This window comes from Microtus ochrogaster, linkage group LG3 (genome assembly GCF_000317375.1).
Source record: "Microtus ochrogaster isolate Prairie Vole_2 linkage group LG3, MicOch1.0, whole genome shotgun sequence".
Classification (NCBI taxonomy): Eukaryota; Metazoa; Chordata; class Mammalia; order Rodentia; family Cricetidae; genus Microtus; species Microtus ochrogaster.
In genome coordinates this window covers 23,623,005-23,645,761 of record NC_022029.1, presented here as the reverse complement: position 1 = coordinate 23,645,761, position 22,757 = coordinate 23,623,005, and the positions used below count along the sequence as shown (strand labels likewise).

Sequence of the window (22,757 nt, the reverse complement as noted above, 5' to 3'; positions counted from 1 at the left end):
ATGAGGATATATAATAGACAGATGAATATATACACTGGGTCACTGAGCACTACTCATTTTTAAATGTAAATAAAGATCACTGATAGATGTATTTAGCATGGGTCTGGCCAAGGGCACGGTTTACCATCCTGGATGCTGACCTTGTCAAGGCTTCTTTCTGTTCAGTTCCATTTAGGTCTCTTAAGTGACCTCCTCTCCCGGGTACATGAGTCCTCCTTGAGATGCCAAATAATGTATGTTTCCTGAATTTTAACAGCCCCAAAATAAGCTAGGTTGCCTTAAAGACATCTTAAATGGTCCAGGATAATATAGTGTCTAAAATAAACACAATTTTAGTTACTAAACCCCTAAAGTCATTTAGACCTATATCTACCACACACTCCTGGCTAATGTAGAAGTTCAGCTTCCTTCCCTCCATAATTTTCCACCTCTCTAGGAGAAGACAGCGTTTCATGATTTTTTTCTCCCTTTCCCTTTTTATTGCACGTCTCTTATTGTCCATGAATTTTTCTTCTTGCCCATTATTCAGAGAATTACAACAGAGTCTGAGGAACAAGCAGTTCTAATAGAAAAAAATCTTCCTCAAAAATAGGATAAGGAAAGGGCTAGGATTATTAATTATAAACATTTAGGTACATTCAACAACTGAAAAGAAAAAGACGCTCTTGAGTTTTTTTTTTTTACTTAAGGCACTGAATGCTTGAGAATTTCCATCCGAAGTGAACAGTGTTTGACCAGTAGATGGCACTCTCTTCAAACAAATTTACTCCGCAGCACCATGCCTGGGAGATAAGGAGTCAATGCCAAAGAAAATGAGCTATTCAAAAAGAGAAGAAAAAAGGGGGGGGGACACTGCGTTGGATAATAGGAAGGGAGGAGTATAAATGGGAGACATTAGGGGGAGAAGGGATCAATATGATCAAAATATTATATGAAATTCTCGAAGATCTTCTAAGGCAGAAAGGGGCTGTGTAGAGAAGGGATGAGGGTAAAGACTGGTGGTATTGAACTGTTGTCAACAGGACAAATGAACCCTAACATTTGACACTTGATGATGCTTCTTGTGATGAGCCATGCCATCTCTTTTTTACTCTCTTTCTCTGTCTTCTGCAGGCTCTCTACTGACTTACTGCATCTGGTGATGTTTTTGGAGCTTTGAGACTACATCCTAATAACCTCCCATTAAATCTGCCTTACCCTGTGTAAGGTACCCTTAGTACCCTGTGCGTTTCTATAATAGCACTGCACAGAGCCCCAATTAATAGAGACTTGGTGTCTCTAATCATATATGCGCTGATTCACTACTGAAACCCATAGTGGCTACTTAGCACACAGGTGTTAAGTGATGTTAAGAAATCCAAAATCATGACTATTCACAATTTAAGAAGTGATTTTTGCTTCTATTCTAAGGCTTTTCCTGCATTACTTCATCACTACAGTGAAACCTTCAAAGTAAACATTCTGAGTTGCTGTCTAGGAGCATTATAACAAATGAGTCCACATTGTTGCTATAGACCTTTTAGGACTCTCATTGGTGTGCTGTTTTGTGAACCTTTTAGCATCTTTCCCATTTCTCCCTCAGCCTCAACCAGCACTCCTTTCCCCCAGTACACACCCATGCCATACCACTTCATTCCCCATACATGGACTTCAGTGGTTTATGGGAAATATCTGAGGCTTATTAATAGGCAAAGCTGGCTTGCACAAAAGTGAGACTGTAAAGGAGTTTAAGTCAGTGGGCAGAATGATTACACATGAATTAAAGGAGGTCTAGAGTATGTCTTGGCCATATTTTTACTTGAGGCCTCCAAAGCTACTTTCAGTAACTACAGTTTAAAGCAATCACTTTTATTTAAACAAAAAACAAATTATCACGTTGAGGCTTGCCTTATCTTAGAACTGTTAAGAGAATGGCCTTGGCTAAAGGGAACAAAAGCCCTGAGTTAGAGAAAAGAACAAAACATTGTTGCTGTTACTTAGTAACTTTGTTTTCTAGAGGAAACGGAAACTGTTACTGTTACATAGTGCCTTCCTTTGTTTTCCTCCTCTTTTCAAGATCTCACCAGGTTCTTCTGTTTAGGGACTGTTTATGGATTTTTCTGTATACTATGAACAGCATAGTTTTAGATTTAACCATTTCACGATTGCCCTCCTGCTTACAAGAATTCTGTAAGTCAACACAGAAGAAAGATGGTGGTTCCTATAGAATAGTGAGAAATCCCCTCACCCCTGCCCAGCATGTTATGGTATATAGCATGCTCTCGTCAGCCATGACATGGATATATGAGCAGGACATATGAATAACAGGGGTTGCTAGGACAGGCACTAAACAGGGCTTTTCCTGTGTCATCTGTCTTTAAACTTCTAACGTAGGCCTCTTTTACCCACCCCAGTAATTTTACTCGGTTGGTATTTTGTGAGAATAAAAGGCAACCACAAATAATTTGGTATTCAAATGATATAAAACAGATTTCTTATTTTTTTTTAAGGGAAAGACTTGTGAACAATTTGGTCAAGCGAACCAAACCATCAACAACAGTTTTTAATTTTTGATGACCAGAAGTCGTCAAAAGGAATTTGTACCTTTCTGAGTGACACACAACTCATAGGTCATCTACTCTCTACTTCTCTATAAGGTCTCATGATAATCTTTGCCCAGATAGGGAAACTGAGGCAGAGAATCCCAGTGACCTGCTCTAGGCATCATAAACTAATTAGGTGAGACACCACAAATTGTAGGTAGAACACACAACTGTGGCCCAGTCAGATCAACTATAATATTATAGCATTTGATCTATTCCTGGGCTTGAAGACAAAACCTAGTGTTGAGAATCTGAAGTCTCAATATCAACTGCTTTTTAGAAGTTCATCCTCTGTACATTTCTGGACATGGGAACCCATTTGAACCTTCTAATAGAACTATCAGCCAAAAAGAGAAGTCTATCTGAATGAAGGTGGCATCAAATTTTATTAACAACAAAACCCAGTACCATACAGACAAAATCTTACTTCAGTGTCAAATCATATACATAGACAAACACTCACATGTAGCACTGGGGCCAACTTTGGACATGGAACATTGGGCACCAAGTTCACAACCATCAAGCAAAATAAAGTTCACGGTCTTTCAGTAAAGTTTAACTTTTTTCATCATAATGAGTCCATATTTAACAGCTGTGACAAAAAGGTATACTTCTTATATCTAATTCTCATCCTAACTATTAAAAAGGCCAACTGGTATTCAGAGCTGTGAAGGGGATTAGGATTATCAACCTCTTAAAATGACTTTTTTTTTCTCTGTCATAGAAAAAAGATCTATGATCTATCTTTGTGGTAGACAACCTCACGTATGGTGTTTCTCAACTCTCATTACATATCAAAGCACATCTGTACTAGAAATCATTTTAATACCCAAGCTGTAGCTTAATAGGATTGATATAATTAGGATGGATTAATTGGATTTCTAAGAAGCAGAAGAGGGTAAACTGCAAACTCAGGAGATTTTCAGCGTTCAATAGTTCAATGCTAATAATCTGAATACCGTTAGAACCATTGCCAGTTCAGCTGTTTAAATCATTTCTCAAGGTGTGTCAGGGCTGAGTTAATCAGTAAGTTAATACACACAACTCTAACAGATTAGTGATGAGAATTCTCACTGCAGTTTGATATGAATCCAGGCAACTCCTTATGTACTGGAGTATAAGACATCACTGAATCTTTTAAGTTAGTTAAAATGCTTTGAATTACAAGATAAAGCAGGGCAGAAAAACTAGATCTTTGCTCTTAGAATGGGCAAAACTTTAAAGATCTCAAGTTCTCATATCATTATCCAGAGGCTTAAGTTTGTATTTAGGACAAATCTAGTGTAATAAACTTGGGTTGACTGGCATGTGCTAGCAATCTTTTAATTTTTCTTAAATAAAAAATATGTTTATATTTTTTTAAAAGAGGAAGGGCTTTGTGGTTGAAACCTTTGGAAAGTGTTTTTTTTTCTTTTAATTGACAGGTTTTTTTTTTTTCAAATGGAAAAGAGAATAGATAGGTACCATTCCAGGCTCACAATACTTCTAAGATCAAGAACTCAGTCTGGGTATATAAAATCATTTAATTTAATGGTTGTCATAAAACCTAATAATTAAAACAAGTAATGTTATCAGATTGAGCCTTAATTTTATTTCTGTATTTGCCTGTCTCAATAAATAACAATAGAGAAAATTTTATGTGTCCTTTGGTACTTGAGAGAAAATGGCATACTAATATTTAACCACATTGAAGACACAGGTGGTTTAGGGATCCAATTCTATGAAAAAATGCTACTTTCTTTAAATCAGCACAGAATGTTACTTACAAGGGCCAATTCATATTTAGATACAGTCCAGAAAAGAAAGTACCTATTGTAGTTTGTCTCATATGGAACTGGTCAGTGAGGATACCTAGAGAACATTTCAGCCACCATTTTATTCTGCACATTTGGGTAGCTACATGAAAATCACAATAAGTCAAATGTTTTATTTCTGAAACCATCAACTATTTCGCGTTAAAGGCAAGAAAAACAGAACCCAGAAATTATTCCTCACAAGTATTTCACCTTTTTGAAATCAAATACTCACAGGATTTTATTCTACCAGCAAACACAAATTAGTGTAATAAACAGAATGAAACTTAATCTTACTAAAATTAGCTAGGTGATTCTTTGGATTGTTATCACTTTACAAAGACTGAGATTAAACTGAGGAGGGTTAAATCAAGTGCACTTAAATGGCCCAGTGACACAGGCTGTAATTCACCCACATTTTCTTTTTGATAGTGATGGTGCTAAGGATGATCAAGCAGGAGGCCTGAGGGTGAAAAAATTCAGGATCACGGCAGCAGTTTAAACTTGTACAATACAAAGCAGAGAAGAGCCACAGAGGTGGAAAAACCAGTGATCTTTAGTAGACCAGGCACGGAAGGCAGGTTCCTCTCCAAGAAGGTGTGGGTTATTTCAAATGCTGGAACATCCTAGATAAATGAACATAGGTCATTAACAGAAATTCTTGCGCAACTAGAAGAAACAAAGTCTATATGTAATAAACTATATGTAATAAAATATATGTAATAGTGTGCATTTCTATTCCCAAGACAGTTACATCTATAATAAAGGCTGAAAGAAGGGCAATGCAATTTTTTTTGCCTTGTAGCTTGTCTATAGAGATGGAGTAGCCAAACTTACCTTAGAGTCAGGCTCTTGAACCCATATGTCTTTCTTGGCAACTTTTCCTAGAGCATTCAAGACCTGAAAGAGAAGTGACTATGGCATTATAATGTAACATTATATATTTTTGATAGACTCAAAACATATTAAACATTGATAAACCCACAGGTGGGTGTCGAAGAAATCTATACATAATTATCAGTGTCTATCAGTGTCAAGAAATAGATGGATGAATGGATAATGAAAATTTGTTATTCACATACAATGGAACATTATTCAGCTTTAAATAAGAATGAAATGTTATCAGTCTTACAACATGGATGAGCTTAAAGGACAATACAACCTTAAATGAAATCTGTCATCCCTAGAAATACAAAAAGTACATGCTATCCATTATATGCAGAAGCCAAATAAAGTGGATGTTATAGAAGTAAAAAAAAGAACAGAGGCCACCAGAAGTTAAGAAAGGCAACAGGGAGTAAGACTACTGAGAGTGAATAATAGGTATCAAATATGGTTCAAAGGGAAGAACAAATTCTAACATTCTATAGCAATATAGGGTCACTATGGATAATCAAAATTTACTATATAGTTTCAAAGAGCTAGAAGAAAGGATTTTGAATGATTCAAAGAAACGATACATGTTTGATATGAAGGAGATGCTAATTATCTTGATTTGATTGTTGCATATTATTCATAGGTATCAAAATATTAAGTGTACCCCACAAATATGCACAAGAAATACAAATGGCATGTATACATGTCAATAAAATAGCCCAAGCATCTAATTTGTTGTAGTATATCCATATAAACATAAAACAACAAGAAAGACAAGATGACAAGAATGCTGTCACAGGGCTAGGCTACATACAGCTCATTGGTATACCCCACACCTCTCATGCATGATGCCTTCAATTCAATTCCCAGTACTGCTTCCTGAGATGTAATTACAACGAAAAAGAAGTGCACCTTAGATTCCTTCCTTACCTCTCTAGCTGCTCGTTCTCCAGCTTGGACTGCTCCTTCCATGTAGCCACTCCACTGTGTAGCTGTCTCTGTGCCTGCAAAGTAAATTCTGCCCACTGGCTGGCGAATCACCCTTCAAGGAAATAAAGAGTTCACACAGAGTTAAATGGAAATGTGCTGAGGGGAAATGAGCCAATCACTGTCTTCATCTAGTCCACAAAAGGAAGGGAAACCAATCAAGGAGAAAACACTCATGAGACTCAGCCCAAAGTAAAAGGCTACTCTTTGCTTTCTATACCTGTGCACAAGGATCTAAACTATCAAGCCTGGGAGAAGTAGACTGTAAATTTACTCATCACTAAAGGTGATGATGACATTTTCAGCCAGCTAGTCAGCCTGTGAGAACATATGGCTACAGTACTCTTATGTAGCATCTCTTGAAACTGAGCAAGTAACCCTGAATCCTATGCCTATATGGCAAAGAAATAACAATGTATATGAAACATGGTATTTCTAAGTAAGGGTAGACTCCCAGGCCATGTAGATCTCATCTCCTCCCATCTCAGCTGTATACACTTAGGAATTTTTCCTTTGAAGAAGAATATATGATGCCTCTCTGTTGACAAGACAGATGTGTTGGACAAACACATCCATTGTCCTATGGCTGGGTAACCCTGTGAAAATAAATGCTGAGGAGAATTCAAAGGGCTTCTCAAAGGACAATGTGGTTGTCTTCATCTTACAAGTGCTGCTGACATCTGACATCCTGCCTAGTACTCTGCTACAACTCTATGTGTTAACATCCATTTCTCTGGGGGCATGCATTGATTTACAAGCTGACTATTTATCGGGGATGTACAAATAAGAGTATTGCCTATTTCTACAAGTCTTATTAAACACAGCTTGTTTGAATGTGTGCCAGCCCTGTATGAGTTGGTGCAGTGATGGGGCAGTACCTTCCATACTGGGTCATGATGCCGGGAGGGAAGTAGGCTGTGTAGCAACCTCCGGAGTACTGCTCTTCACACCAGTTCTTCTCTTCATAATGGACTGGCTGTAGTTCAATGAGAAGAAAATTACAAAAGGAAATAAAAGTTGAATTGTTACCTGCCAACAGTGAAGGCCTTGTGTATGTTACATTAACAAAACAGCTTATATTTAAAGCATAAAGTGGTAATGGGAGTGTATGTGCCAGGCTCTGAGTTTGAGCCCCAGCACAATGAAAATAAATAAGAAAATTAGAAAGAAAAGGAAAGTGGGAAGAAGGAGGAGGGGAAGAGAGAAAAACTTCAGTCCAGGAATGAAACTGAGTTGTAAATCACTTTCATAACATGCACAAGATCCCAAGTTTAATTCCCAGCACTGTAAGACAAAAAAAAAAGTACAATGTAAAATAAAAATACAGATTTTCTTAACATCTTGCCTAAGGTAGTCAAAACGTAGCCCAATACTTGGTAGCAAGGATGCTCTCATCCATGCAGATAGTAGAATGTAAAGCTAAGCCTTCAGGAAACACTACTAACAATTAGCTTTTGGAAAGGTCTTCTCCAAATTCTGGAGTGTTTAAGAAAGTGGACTTTACTTTCCAATCTACTCAGGCATCACTAATAATGGCAGGGTGGGAGGGAGCAAGTAAAAGATGAGCACAAAACATTATTTCATATTCCTTTGCTAAGCTGGAAAAGTACATGATAAAAATACTGCTCAAAGGACACAAAATGAAAGTGCTCCTTGGGGAGCACTTTTTTTCCCCATGACTCCCCTATCACATTCTAAATGTTTAGTATTTGCACAGTTTAAACAATAATCCACAGAAAAAAGTCCTCAGCTATTGGTAGGCTCTTCAGAAGCCGCTTCCTTCTCACTACTTTCAGAAGCAGTATAAAAAAAAATCTTGGAGTACCAAATGACGTATGAATTGATTCTCCACATGGAGAAATGAATTAGTATATCTTTGACCAGGGCAAACATTAAGCCTGGTGTGTAAAATATATATCACAAAGCCTTCAGCAACACATGGTGACATATCTGGGGTTTTTATTTAATAGCAAGCACTTTTTTTTTGGTTTTTTGAGACAGGGTTTCTCTGTGGTTTTGGAGCCTGTCCTGGAACTAGCTCTTGTAGACCAGGCTGGTCTCGAACTCACAGAGATCCGCCTGCCTCTGCCTCCCAAGTGCTGGGATTAAAGGCGTGCGCCACCACCGCCCGGCTAATAGCAAGCACTTGACAATGACAGAAGCACAGGATCTCTGTTTTGCAGACTAATCTCAATGATCCGTGACCTAGTGATTGTAGCCCCAGGTCTCTTACTACAGCTGAATGTCTATTATGCAGTGAATATTTAAAAAGCCCAAAGGAATGTCATATCACAAGTTCTATGTACCTGACACTAGTTTTTAATACTTTTGGATTACTGAAATTAATTCTCTAAATTAAACACACCTATTTCTATTCGCCACTTAAGACTTACAAGAAACCAGAACTTGCTTTAATTTACCACTTTGACCCAACAGAGCACAGTCTCTTAAAGACTAGGGGTTCTTACATGTAAAGCTTCTTGAGATCCCAGTACTTTGGCATAGAGCTCACAGATTTTCCTCTTCCTACAGAGAAAAGCAAAGGTATGTTAAATAAGTAATAACTGATGGGCATAGTATAAACACATTAAGTTCTAGGGTACTTGATAGTGACTTCCTTGAAGAAAAAAATGAAACTTAATAGCCTTCTGTAACTATAAAACAAATAGTCAATTAATCCCTGTACTCAGCTTAAATGTCTCAGTGTATTTGTATATGCTGGTTAATATCATATGCCTCAGTACAATAATTTGAGGAAGCAACAGAATTTTCCTTTTTTAAAAGTCAAAGTCTCATTATGTATAGCCTGTAACTTGCTATGGAGATAAGGGTGGTTTCAAACTTGCTGTGATTCCCTTGTCTCAGCCTCTTGAGTGTTTGAATTATAGGTGTATTCTACCATGCCTAGCTAATCTCTTCTTGAAAGAAGATACAATTAAAACTCACAACTATTCCTGGTAAACTTTTTAAAAACCTAAGTTACTAAATCTACCCATCTTCTAAGTTAATGGCTCTATCTCAAGTATTGAATATATATATATATATATATATATATATATATATATATTACTGACATTTACTCTTTTTAAACATGTGAAAATGCATCTGAAATATTTGTTAAAGGCTAATGAACAATCAGAAAACAATTTTTATGAAAATGAGGGAAAGGTGTAATTCAAACCCATAAAAAACATTAAGACCAGGTGAAAGAAATGGTTAAAAATATGTATGTGTGAGTGCACACATACATGCAAGAGCCAAGCTTACTAGTATTAAAGAACCAACTATAAAAATATACAAGTTTATATTGCCAATTACATTAGAAAATATTTTTAAAACATAACCCCAATTTCTCTAAATAGTGTGGAACAAAATTTAAGCTTATCACTCTTGATATCATTGTTTTTATACCATTGATATATATAACTCTTAGACTCCTATCATGTATGTACAGAAAGTTAAGTCGAGAAGAGGAGATAGAATTATACATGCTATTTATTGGTATACTGTTTTTATGTAAGGTTTTACAGGAGACAAATGTCACTCATGAATGATGTCACATAATGTTAAGTGGATATGTTAATTCTAGGACTGTTAGAAAATGCTTGACTAGAAGCCCTAACATACAGGAAGAAGTCATAAGTTTATTTGTTTTCTCTGTCTAATCTAAATTCTCCATTTAAGAGATGAAGCTGAAGTTCAGTGAGCTTCAGATTCCTTTATTCAGTTGAGCAATGGGAAGGCAAACCTTTACTATTCAGAGTATTCTGTCCATAGTAGGTGCTCAATATGTGTTGAGTCAAATTCTATGATCAGTCCAGTATTGTATTGATGTAGGTGGGCCTTCTGTCTATGTGTTACTTTCATTGGTTAATAAAGAGACTGCCTTGGCCTTTTGATAGGGCAGAAAATTAGGTGGGTGGAGTAGACAGACAAGAATGCTGGGAAGAAGGGAAGTGAGGGCAGATGCCATGGAGCCAGCCGCCAGGTCAGACATGCTGAATCTTTCCCAGTAAGACACCACCTGGTGGTGCTACACAGATTATTAGAAATGGGTTAATCAAGATGTGAGAGTTAGCCAGTAAGAGGCTGAAACAAGCAGTGTTTAAATGAATACAATTTGTGTGTTGTTATTTCGGTTGTAAAGCTAGCTGTGCGGGAGCTGGGTGGGATCGCAGCCTGCCTTCTACATTGTATCCTCTTTTCTGTGCCACAAAGAGATTGCAGATTCTAACTTTATGAGAGATTATAAGCAGTAATTCAGACATTCAGAGTCAGCTAAGACTATTGCCAAGACAAATAAGAATATTGTCAATCAGTATTCTAAAAAGCTTGATGTGTTTAACTTATTTTCTTTACGTATAATAAAATCTTTACTAAATTAGAACTAAACCTAAAATTCAACCTTCATTGTAAATAACTTTTAATCATAAATAATAAAAACATAGTAACATTTACTGTATTTCATATTATTATATGAGCCAAAGACAAGCTTGTATAAACACATCAGAGAATTATCTTTCCCATTCCCTTCCCTCATTTAAATTAAAACTTTTGAGAAGATATATGGAAGACAATAATGTTATACAGAAATAGGTTCTATGTATGTGTGACAGGGATGAAACACTGGGTTTCACACACAAAAAAGATGTGTTTTACCACTGAGATATATTCTCTACTCAGAGTAATATATTTAGATTAGTTTGTCCTTAAAAATAATAGAATATATTTTAAGCTGCAGCCAAATGAGGCCACCATGCACAACATTTTATAGTTGTATTAAACCACTAGCTTATCAAACTGTCTCCTCCTCATAATCACTTGAGCAGGTAGTTAAAAAATACAAATTCTAAGTCTCTACTTCAGACCTACTGAATTATATTCTATAAGCCTCAAGAGATTAGACTTTCCAAATACTTTCTGTGAGAGTTAGGCACAGTCAGTTTTGAAAACTACTGTTCTTATCACTGATGTATTCAGTAAAGGTTTTGGCTTACAAAAACTTTACAGTTCAGCCCGTATGTGGAATCATAACCAAATGTCTACCTCCAGTCTGGTATTTATTTTATTATTAACAGAAAGGAAATGCAGGAAATCCAACTGAAAATGTCAAGCTTACTGTAGTGGAATGGAAAAAAACTGTGGATGTGTTATCCGCTTCTCTTGACTTCGTCACATGTTAGTGGCTAAGATCTGAATGTATGCAACCCTCCAAAATTCCTATGTTGGAGTTAGTAGGATGATTCAGTGAGTACACATGCTTGCTATATAATCCTGATGATTTGAGTTCAATTCCTGGAACCCATTTCAAGGTAGAAGAAAACTGATACCACAAAACTGTTCTCTGTTCTCCACTCATGTGTTATGGTATGCATGAGCCAACACATATATACATGCACATGTGCACGCGCGTGCACACACACACCACATTATGTTTTTTCCTTGTTAGAACTTTACTACCAAAGTGATGGTATTCAAAGGGGGCGTGCTCTTCGGAAAAGTGGCTAAGCCATGAGGGCTCTATTACAGTATTCTGGCTACCTTCAATTATCTCACAGGAAAACCCTATCTCTTAACCACATAAAATGAACACAAATGTGTAAAATTAACACATGCACATAGACATTGACTTGACCAAGGAGAACATAGCAAAGTATTTAAAATGTTGAATTGTTGAGGTTGGGAATATTTGTAAATTATTGTGCTCTTCTTGCTATTGTTCTACTATTGTTGGTGCAACAAACAAAATGTAAAGGCAACATTTATTGATTTTTCAGATATAAATTGTTTACCTTATTTCTTTATGTAGTTTAGCAAGTCGATCAGCTTTCCGGGCAAGTATGAAGCTGGAGAAAGAAGCCACATTTGAATGGGCAGTTATAGTCATGATAAATATATACCACTATGTACTCAGCATTAATGAACTCTCCCAACCCTCCCCTTCCCCTACAGCAAATGCCATCCTGTCTTCAGGTTTCCTCTGCATCCAAAACTCTGCTAGACTGTGAGTTCCTAATTAACAGATAATTTCTTGTTCAATATTTTACTTCTAAAATTTAACATCATATTTGATATTATAGGAAATTAGATGTTAGGCATATTAAGATAGCATTAGATGATTATCATGGCAATGACACTCAATAAAAACTGGACAATTATTAATATACACCTACCATAAATGCAATGATACACTCCTCACTCCCTGCCCAAATGCTCTTCAGAACCAGTAATTGGTTGATGGAGGAAGGCCATTGGTTAATTAAATAAAGAAGCTGCTTGCCCTGATAGGTTAGAACGTAGGGGGAGGAGTGAACGGAGCAGAATGCTGGGCGGAAGAGGAAGTGAGGTCAGACTCCACAGCTCTCCTCTCAGAGAGACACGAGATACTCCACTCTAGCGGGCAGAGGCGAGAGCTCTGCTCTCTGAGGCATACGCGATGAAGCTCCGACCCAGGATGGACGTAGGCTAGAATCTTCCTGGTAAGCGCACCTTGGGGTGCGACACATATTATTGGAAATGGGTTAGTCCAGGTGCGAGAGTTAGCCGAGAAAAGGGCTAGTGCTAAAGAGTCAAGCAGTGATTAAAAGAATACAGTGTCCATGTAATTATTTTGGGTAAAGCTAGCCGGAGGCGGCCGGGGTGCGGCCGGGGTAATGGGGACGCAACCTCGCCGCTCATATTACTACAATTGGTGCCCTTAGCTCACATATTAAACCCTTCCCCAGCAATTATATTCACCAGCAGATAAGTTCCTGAAACAATATCCTGCCCCTCCTAAGAGGCAATTGATAGCCAATGATTAAGTTGGCCCATTCCCTTGTCTAAGTTTGGAACAAGTGTGATGAAAGGTCATTCCAGCTTCCATATTTCTAGGGGCTGGCTGAGATCTTGGTTTAGACAGCACTGACATTCAACATTCTCTCTGATTCCTTCCCTTCCACAAAGGCAGTACTCCCTAAAGTTCACCCCAATAAGTCTCCTGTATCCATGTGTCTATCTCTAAGTCAGCTTCCTGGAAAATGATTAAATAGAGCCTCCCAACAAACTAACTCAGTAAAGCTCAACTATAATCTATCTGGTCCCTTTAGTCAAATAGATCCTATATATTATGTCAATGATATTAACTGTACGTACATTTTAAAGAATTCAATTGTGAGATGAAATCCTTACTTATACTATTAATAGAAATAGATATATTATAAAATCCAAGGGAGGTGTGAAGACATAGCTCAGTGGTAAAGCACTTGATTAGTATATATAAAGTTCTGGATCTATTTTCCAGTATCCACTACCAATCTAAATGAACTAGTGTAATGAAACTATTTCTTCATTAAAAATGGGTAAAATTTTACTTTTTTTCTGGAGAGATCAAATAGATAGATAGATCAAGGCTGAAAGATGATATTTCCTCTTCTCCTCACCCCTGAATAGAAGTGTTCATCAATTTGACTAGCAACTCTTTTAAAACTGCTATTAGAAAATGTTCAGAGAAGCAAAGATACAAAGAATGTTAACACAGGATGGAGTTTCAGAGACAGATATTATTTAAATAAAGATACCAGCAAGAGTGGTACTAGAGGTGGGGATGGAGAATGGAAGAGAAGTATCTACGAAAACAAAGTATGGATGGAAATGCCACAATGAAATCCAGCATTTGTGTCTTAATATTTAAAAATGAATGAATTAAAATGATATTTGAACTAGTCAACATTATAGGATACAATAATAATTTTGCTTGAGTTAGCACTTTTAGTTTTGACTCAAAATTAATGGATTTGGTTATATTTTAGGTTTGCGCAATAATCATTAAGTTTAGACTTGTATACTATTTTAAAGAAAATTACCAAGATCTGATGAAAAATTAAATTATTAGTCAGCTGATTTTGTATGGTTGTGACTTCAAAGACAGTGTTGTTTATCAACTATAAAATCTCACTAGGAATACAATAATCACTTTAACTATGGACAAATACTGTTCAACTTTCTTTAGCCATTTACTGTGGAAATCAAACATGCTGGAGTTGCATTGAAGACATTTAATAGTTCTAAAGTACAGTTTCTAAAAGGTGATGGTTATTACAAACACAGTGCTAGTTAATTATTACCCTTGTTTTTGAGGCTCTTAGGGCCAGATTCAAAGACCAAAGTAGAAGTGATAATCTACAAGGTTTTCATTATCAGGAACAAAGTACAAAGTCGGATGTGCTGACATATGTCTGCAATCCCAGCATTTAGAAGGTGGAGGCCAGAGGATCAGGAGTTAAAGGTCAGTCTCAATTACAAACCAAGTTTGGCTATAGGAGAACCTGCCTCAAGAGAAAGGAAAGAAGGAAGGAGGGAGGGAGGGAGGAAAGGAGGGTTAGAGGAAGGAAGGAAGAAAGCACAAGCAATTGAACTGAGTCTGGCAGCACAGTCCTGCAATTGCAGCTACTCAGGATTCTGAAACAGGAAAGTTTAAAACCAGTTTTGCTACAGAGTAATTTAGTGAGACCCGATATCAAAATAAATCACACAAAATAGTAGAAGACATTTGCCTAGCATGTACCAGACCCTAGGTTCAATATGCAGTGTTGTACATACAAAATAGGAGAGGGAGGAAGCTACTGACCTAATGTAACAAGAGTAGCTGTCAACAACAGCAATGTAAGATGAAATATTTCTTCTCAATCCTCATATTGTTGTAACAATAACAACAAAAGAGATTTACAAAAGGAAAATGATATGCGAGACTTTGTTGACTCCCCAAGGGAGGCCCTACCCCCTCTGAGGAGTGGTTTGGGGTGGGATGGGGGAAGAGGGGAGGGTGGGAGAAGGGGAGGGAGGGGGAATTGGGGCTTGTATGTGAAATAAAAAAATTTTAAATAAAAAAAAGAAAAGAAAAATATGCAAGTTTATTATCCTTCGCAGTGTTTGTCCTTTAGGAGACACACTGGTGAAAAGTATCCTAGAAGTGGCAAGTCTGGCTTATACTACATATACAACAAAGAACAACACATTTTAGAAACAAAGGAACAAAGTTTTAGGTTTGTGGAAATGGGAAATCATGAGAAGGCAAGTACACTGGAAGCTACTTTTGGAGGTCAGCTTGCAGATTCCTCTGGCTCTGGCTCCAAGCTAATAAAATGCTATTTACAGTAAAGGAGAACTTATCCTAACATAAATGAGATGCAAGGGAGGACAAAGAAACCATCTACCTTTTAAAATCTCTGTTCTGCATTTTAAACAGAAAGAAGGAATGAGATCTCTTGCATCATAATTGTTTTCAGTGGTTCTTCATATATGAAAAAAGTAATGTCTGGCCTCCCATAAACATAAAGTACCAGTTAAACTGGAGGAATAAATTCGGTGATCTACTGAACAGTAGGGTGGCCATAGTTAATATTAATTTATTATATATTTTAAAATAGCTAAACAACGTTTTTAATGTTCTTATCATAAAAAAATAACCATATGAGGTAAAGGATATAATAACAAACCTGATTTGATCATTCCACAAAGTAGATATTATTAAAACATTTTTCACGCAAATATACATCTTTTAGCAATAAAATAAAGTTAAAACAATAAATACATCATTTTAGGCATTTCCTAAATAGTTCCAGCATACTTGGAAGAATGTCAACACATATGTCCCTGTTTAAAGCCAACAACTCCAGTGGAGCATAAGGGAAGGACATCTGAAGTTCTTCCATCCATAACTGAACTATCACTGACTTTCTAAAACTTGTACCCTGATTTGCTTTTTGTTGCCTATAGAAATGCCAAGCTGGCTAAACTACCTGGATCCTGTCTTGCTCAGTGGGACTAAAAATGAACAGGATATATGGCTTTTTATGGTAATTATACTGTACGTTCCTGCTCAGAATTTAGTACTATTTCTTACATTACAGCCAGAGGAGCGTTTAGTAACCATTTTATGAGTAACCCAGGCAGAACCTGCTTCTTAGGTTCCTTGGAACTTGGGTCTGACCCCTTTCTCTTTTAGCTTTTCCAAAATGGCATGATGTGATAGTTATAAAGCTCAACCATCTCTTCAGCAAGGAGGCCTGCATTTCCCCAAATCAGAAACCATTGGTCTCTAAAAGTCATTTCACTATTATCAACATGTGTTATTTTGTTATAGTGCAATAAAATTAAAGGCTTTCTATGTATAAAGGATATTTTAGAAGGACAAAGGTAGGCAACTAGGAAGGTGTGTCTCTCCTTAGCATTTCCTTTGTGAGGGCCCACTTCCTTCTCCAGAGCACTAGTTCCCAGACTGGTGAATTATCAGTGCACTTCTGAAGACAAAAGAAGTATTGCTGGTGAATGATAACTACAGGCCATCCACTTGTGGCCTGGGTTATACTGACACTGATACTTTGTATGCAACCAGTGTTTGGAAAGCAGATCAAGTACAGAGACACTGTAGTTGAAAGGTTTTATAGGGTAAAGTTGTTTTCTTTCCAAAATGACTGCAGACATCCTGTCTTTAGAAAACACTGACTATCATACAGCATGTAAGTTTCTATAGAGAATAGGTAGGTGAGTACAAGTTAAAAATGGTGTCAAGTGTAGTAGTTTTCTGGCATTCTTGTGCCACACACAAAAACATTGCTATGGATACGCTAACACATGGAAACATGATATAGTTTATATGTATTATTGATTGAGTCTAATTATAAAGAAATATACTTTGCCAGCACCTATACCAACACAAATTAGAAACTACACCCAGCTCTAACTTACCCCATGATGGCAGGCACTGATCCATCCGGTTTGGTGTCATCCAGAGTGATTGCAATTGGTGCGTCCTCATCTTCAATTATCATGCATCCACAATAGTCTTAAGCAGGAGAAAATTAATTAAGGAATTGAAATTAACATTGGAGATACACACATATAAAGAATGTATATAAACTATTTTAGTAGAAGGAAGGAAAATTTTAAAGTACTACTATTAGCTCTAACTCTAGACCCTTGTATTTTAAAGACACACATGACTATTCCTTATGTGGAAAATGGCCCATCTCTATCATTTTTTCCACAGAGGGCTATGACTCATGCATGGTAAAATGGTAAGATGGGGAAAATGGTAAAATAGCCCTGAATGCAGGAACAAATGGAGAAAAAGACAGAATAAGCTAGAAGGAATCACTTCCATTAACACCAGAAGTTGTGAAAAGAATTCTGTTGGATATGAGCAAGAACCATAACTGGAAATTTCCTGTTTCCTAAACCCTGCCTCATTTAATATTCACAACACCATAATAAGCATTTATCACAAAGCCTTATAATCATTTTATGTTTAGAGACTGATGCCAATAAACTGGTGAAGTCCAGGAATTGTTGGTTTCATAGCAGCACTTTCCACAAGGTCCCGTGGTCTCGTTCTGCTCATGAAGGATAAGCAGCAAGATAAATGCCAGGAGCTTGACAGTGGTGGACCCATAATTGATATTCCTAGTGCATGCCCATCTTTTTCTCCCATTGTCAACAGTCACTCTTGAGGCCATTTTGTGAAATTTAGAGACAGATTTACAATTTTTCTACAAATTTTAAAACATTTGTCTTTTTCTATTCAGCATATTCTCAATACACCTAAAATGTGGTTTCTTTACTTAATAGTTCAAACACAAATAAGAGCAACCTACCCTTTTTCTTCCAGAAGGCTTCCTTGTAATATACCATGCACTTAATGACAGCCCCCATCGGAATACGCTGAATTAACTGGGTTCTCTCAGGTGGAAGCTCTGGCTTGAAGTGTATCTTGGCAGTCAAAGTTGGTGGAATGGCACTAATTACATATTTACACTGAAATGCAATATGCAAAAATATCACTTGACACATGAGTTGCAGCCTTTGCAAAGGGTACAAAGCATCATTAAAAAAAATACCAAATCAAGCATCTGTGAAGCAAGAAAATAAAACAAGATAGGTGGGATGGTATATTTTGTCAATTTGATACAAACTAGAGTTAGCTTGGAAAAGGGAGCCACAACTGAGGAACTGCCTCCATCATACTGGCATGTTGGCTTGTCTGTGGGCATTTTCTTGATTAATGATTGATATGGGACAGTCCAGCCCTCTATGGAAGGTATCATCCCTGGACAGGTGGTCCTGAGTAGTACAAGAAGCAAAATGAACAAGTCATAGGAGCAAGCCGATTAGTAGCACTTCTGCATGATTCCTGCCTCTGCTCCTGTTTGAATATCTCTAGTGACTTCCCACAATGATGGATTGTGATCAAGACCTGAAAGCCAAATAAATTCTTTCTTCTCAAAGTTGCTTTTGGTTATGGTATTTATCACAGCAACAAAGAAGCAAAGTCGGATATTAAGTAAACCAAATCTGTCAATCTGGAATACTTGCAGTAGATAAATGCTAGAGTTAACTATATTACTGATTAGATTATATATGATTAGAAGTTGCAAAAAGCACAAAACCTATTGACTATAAACTCCTTTGATTATAATGAGTTACCTCATAGTGTTCATGATTCAGTGTCTCTACAATGATGTTGTCATCTGTTTGGTCAATATAAGTAACAGGAGAGTTCAGTTTCACTTTATCCCCAAGAAGATCCATCATCTTTTCACTTACTTGGCCAGCTCCACCTACAAATTTCCGTTCCTGTTGGAGAAAGTAAGCAGAAAAGTTATAAAAGGAGAATGGTGGAACATTTGCCACTAATTCATAAATCTCCAAGAAGGTAAATGCCAGACCTCTTATCATTGCCATAGCCAATTGTGGGAAAAATCATTAGAATAGAGAGTAAGCCAAGGTACCTCAATTATCATCATCAACACAGCTTCTAGCAAGGAAAAGCCATTACTATCATATAAAATCGGATATCAGGAAAAAAAAATGTTCTCTTATGCCAATGCTGCTCTGATCAAATGAAAACAGCAAGCCTAGGAACTTCAAATTTGCACAAGTATGGTATATGTCAGGTGCCCTGAGAAGGGAAGGTATCTATGTTGATCCTAGGCAATATGGTTTCTATCTCCCCATGGAGTTACTTGCCTGAGCAGGTAAGAACATAGAAAATATTTTATTATACATGACATTAGTCTAAAAGAATAAGCTTAGCATGCTATTAAGGTTAGCAATGCCCTATCAGAAATTGCCAAATCAATGGCAATGGGTTTTGATCCTACTTCATGTTCTGTCTTTGGGGGAGCCTAGGCAGTTTTGATGTTCACCTTACTAGACCTGGATGGAGGTGGGTGGTCCTTGGACTTCCCACAGGGCAGGGAACCCTGATTGCTCTTCAGGCTGAGGAGGGAGGGGGACTTGATTGGGGGAGGGGGAGGGAAATGGGAGGCGGTGGCGGGGAAGAGATAGAAATCTTTAATAAATAAAAAAAAAGAAATTGCCAAATCAGGTCCTAGGAACCTGATTTCAGCTTTTGAATATCTTCTTCTTAAAACTAACTGTAAGTTTCATAGTCATGGCAGAATAGCGATCTGTTTATTCTTTTAAACATTGCTAAGTATTTCTCTTGAGCAAGATCAGAAGTTTTCTGCCTTCTGTAACCTGCTATTCTCAGCATGAATATTGCTTAAGCACAAACCAAAAAAAAAAAAAATAAGTTCTTAATACAGCATATTTGGTAACAGCATAGGGAATATTTTTAGCCTTCTGTAGGAGATTTTTTGAGTTCTTACAAATGCATGTCAGTAAACTGTGGGGCAGGACAAAACTGACAATTATGATACCTCACTTATGAGAAGTTATGTAGTAACTTTTGCAACTGACGTTTAGTGAGGACATCAAAGTTTTTTATAAAAATGATCACAGAGTGGTTAAGACTTAAATTTATCATTTATTCTTGCTGAAGAAATTTAAATTATTTAATACTGAATCTGATCTATGTTTCCAAACAGGTGCTTTGAAATCTAGTATAACATAAAAATCATGGACTAGTTCTATCTGTTCACTATCTTCTTTTCTATGTTTAGAATTTATTAAATTGAATTATAAAGGGGCAAATGTTAAGGTCTTTTAAAAGATATTGTGATAATGGCTTGAGAGTAAAAATCAAAATTCTACTTTCTAAAAGATCATATAGGGCTTGTCTAGAAGTATTCTGTCCCTTACAAATGAAGGATACAGATAACCCATGAGTAAGATGCCTCAGAAGGTAAAATGAGTTAAACGGAGTAATACTGAGTTTCTGTTCATAAGTATACATTTTAAAAATGTAAATGTCCTGTATTAATTTGGAGACTTCAGATGATCACCTGAAGAGAACAATGGTTCACTTTGAAGACAAAGTCTAAATTCATCAAATGCACTCAGAATTCTGGAACTCAGGTAACAGCATAAGCTAGAATTTATCTGTAACAAATTAATTAACATTCTACTTGAGCATAACATTCCTAGCATTCTCTTTGGATAAGGGAGAGATTTGCAATGAATGTCAGAGTCTAAGGACTTGGGATTTAGTATTTAGGCTTTGCTCTTATTATTTATTATGTACTTGGTCAATGAATTGAATTGCTTCATCGTTAGTAATAGAAATGTATAGAAGCAAAAACAAATTGCAAGGGGACAGTTAAATTCTAAAATACAACTACAGAACTTACTATGAAAAGAATGGACATAAATGACTTGTGTGAATTAGAAGAGTGATTTCCATTCTACAGTAGTTAACAAGAAAGAATACTTGTGAGAAACAGGTGGGATAAAGAAGCCTATATAAAGAACAGGGATGATTTTAAGTATACTAATTTTATAAGCACTACAATATTCTTGGAAATTAATTACTTCTATATAAATGGCTTCACTTTGCTACATTTTAAAGGAAAGAACTTAATTATTAAGACATAATTCAAAATGAAACATTAATTAATTCAAAATAAAACTTTCTTTAGCTATGAATTTTCAGGAATAAAAAAATGAGAAAATTTTCAGACATAGTTTTATATCATTTTATACTACCATACATGATTGTAACAATGAAGATATTATCAAGGCATTGTTCTTGGCAAGTTAGTTTCAGAACAAACCTGGCCTCCATTGGTGACTGAGAATATCCGAGTGGTGCCACCACACTGCTTCACATACCATAAGAACCACAGGGCGGATACCTCATGAGGCTCAGAAGTCACATTGATGTTCACAAAAAGAGAAGCAAATTCCCGAGCAGTTCTGTTCACAGAATAAGATTAGAAATCACATGTCAATGCATATAGGAGGAAGGAGAAAACAAAATCTTGAAAGTTATCCTCTGATCTCCACACACGTGACACATACATACTGTGAAATGTATATACCAGTCACACACACACACACACACACACACACACACGCATCAATAATAACCTAATTAAAAATGTATACAGAACTCAGAGGAATGAACCTTTACAAAACCTTTACAAATAGAAAGTGATTCTACTGTTTTGGAAAAACAACAATAACAACAAAAAAGAAAACCACATCGTCACAATGTCCATAGGAAATCATTTGTTAACTTTTGAAAAAAAAAGAAAAAGTTTTCTCCTGCTTTTAAGAAATATGGTTAGCCCCAAATATGGTCTATCTAAAGATTCAATATCCTTGATCATTAGGCATACATCTCATCTATTTTAAAGATTTTCCTCACTTTTCCATCTCTTCTGCCTCCATTCTGGTCCATGCTACTGTATAATCTCTTACATGGACAGAGAAAGTGATGAACTCCATATTATCACCCTACATGTCTCTAGTACTCTCTGCCATGCTAAACACAATGGGGACTTTCAAAACATTTTGGTGATAAACTGAGCATGGTAACAGGGTCTGTAATCTCAGCATGCAGTAGGCATAAGAAAGAAGATAGCAAGTTAGAGGCCATGCTGATGCACAAGCAAAACTAAACTAAACTAAAAACATAGTTTTAAAACACAAAACAAAATTTAAAAAATTCTATAATGGCCTACAATGGAAAAATCTTGCATGCAGACAATATAATAGATGCATTTATAGGCTGTTCAACTCCAATTACTCATCTCACTACTTGCTCTATGTTCCAGGCATAATGACTTGTTAAAATGTGTCAATTTCCTTCCCTTCTCAAGCCATTTCAAGAAGCTACTCCTTATTTTCTTTGTAGAAAATACTATTGCCTTAATCACTCACAAGTCTGAATCTCTCCCCTCCCTCTGGGTTAATCCTGGAAGATATTCCTCAACATCATTTTTCTTATTCTCCTCTCTGTAAGGAATACCTAACATCCCAACTACATCTACTCTTTACTCTCTCCTATGCTAACAATATACCATTCCTGAAAGATGCTGCTCCAGAAAAACCCATCTATCCTGTATCCCCATGCTTTTGTTGTCATTCATATAAGGTACCATGTTTCTTGGGCCATTTCATAGGAAATACGATGTCCTCACTTTATATCTATTTCTGTATCTCCCCACCCTTGGCCCTATGACTTATCCTGGAAGTTAGCATCTAACCCTATCTGTCTTTCCCTGACTCTCAAATGCTGTGATGACTTATTCCTGGAAGATAACTCTATCTGTCTTTCCCTGACTCTCAAATGCTG

General features: G+C 36.6%; 1 protein-coding gene across 1 annotated transcript in view; it reads right to left on the bottom strand.

Annotated features, from left to right (window-relative positions):
• Nucleotides 1–2,949: 2,949 nt before the first annotated feature.
• The window catches only part of Maoa (monoamine oxidase A), a 72,659-nt gene continuing 52,851 nt past the window's right edge, over nt 2,950–22,757 (bottom strand). The window contains exons 6-15 of the mRNA XM_005360643.3: nt 21,232–21,373; nt 18,701–18,850; nt 17,872–18,031; nt 16,967–17,063; nt 12,031–12,084; nt 8,707–8,764; nt 7,117–7,214; nt 6,182–6,293; nt 5,213–5,275; nt 2,950–5,001 (exon numbers count right to left, since the gene is read on the bottom strand). Of these exons, the coding sequence (XP_005360700.2) occupies nt 4,861–5,001; nt 5,213–5,275; nt 6,182–6,293; nt 7,117–7,214; nt 8,707–8,764; nt 12,031–12,084; nt 16,967–17,063; nt 17,872–18,031; nt 18,701–18,850; nt 21,232–21,373 (1,075 nt within the window). The 3' untranslated portion in view covers nt 2,950–4,860. The remainder of the gene's footprint in view (nt 5,002–5,212; nt 5,276–6,181; nt 6,294–7,116; nt 7,215–8,706; nt 8,765–12,030; nt 12,085–16,966; nt 17,064–17,871; nt 18,032–18,700; nt 18,851–21,231; nt 21,374–22,757) is intronic.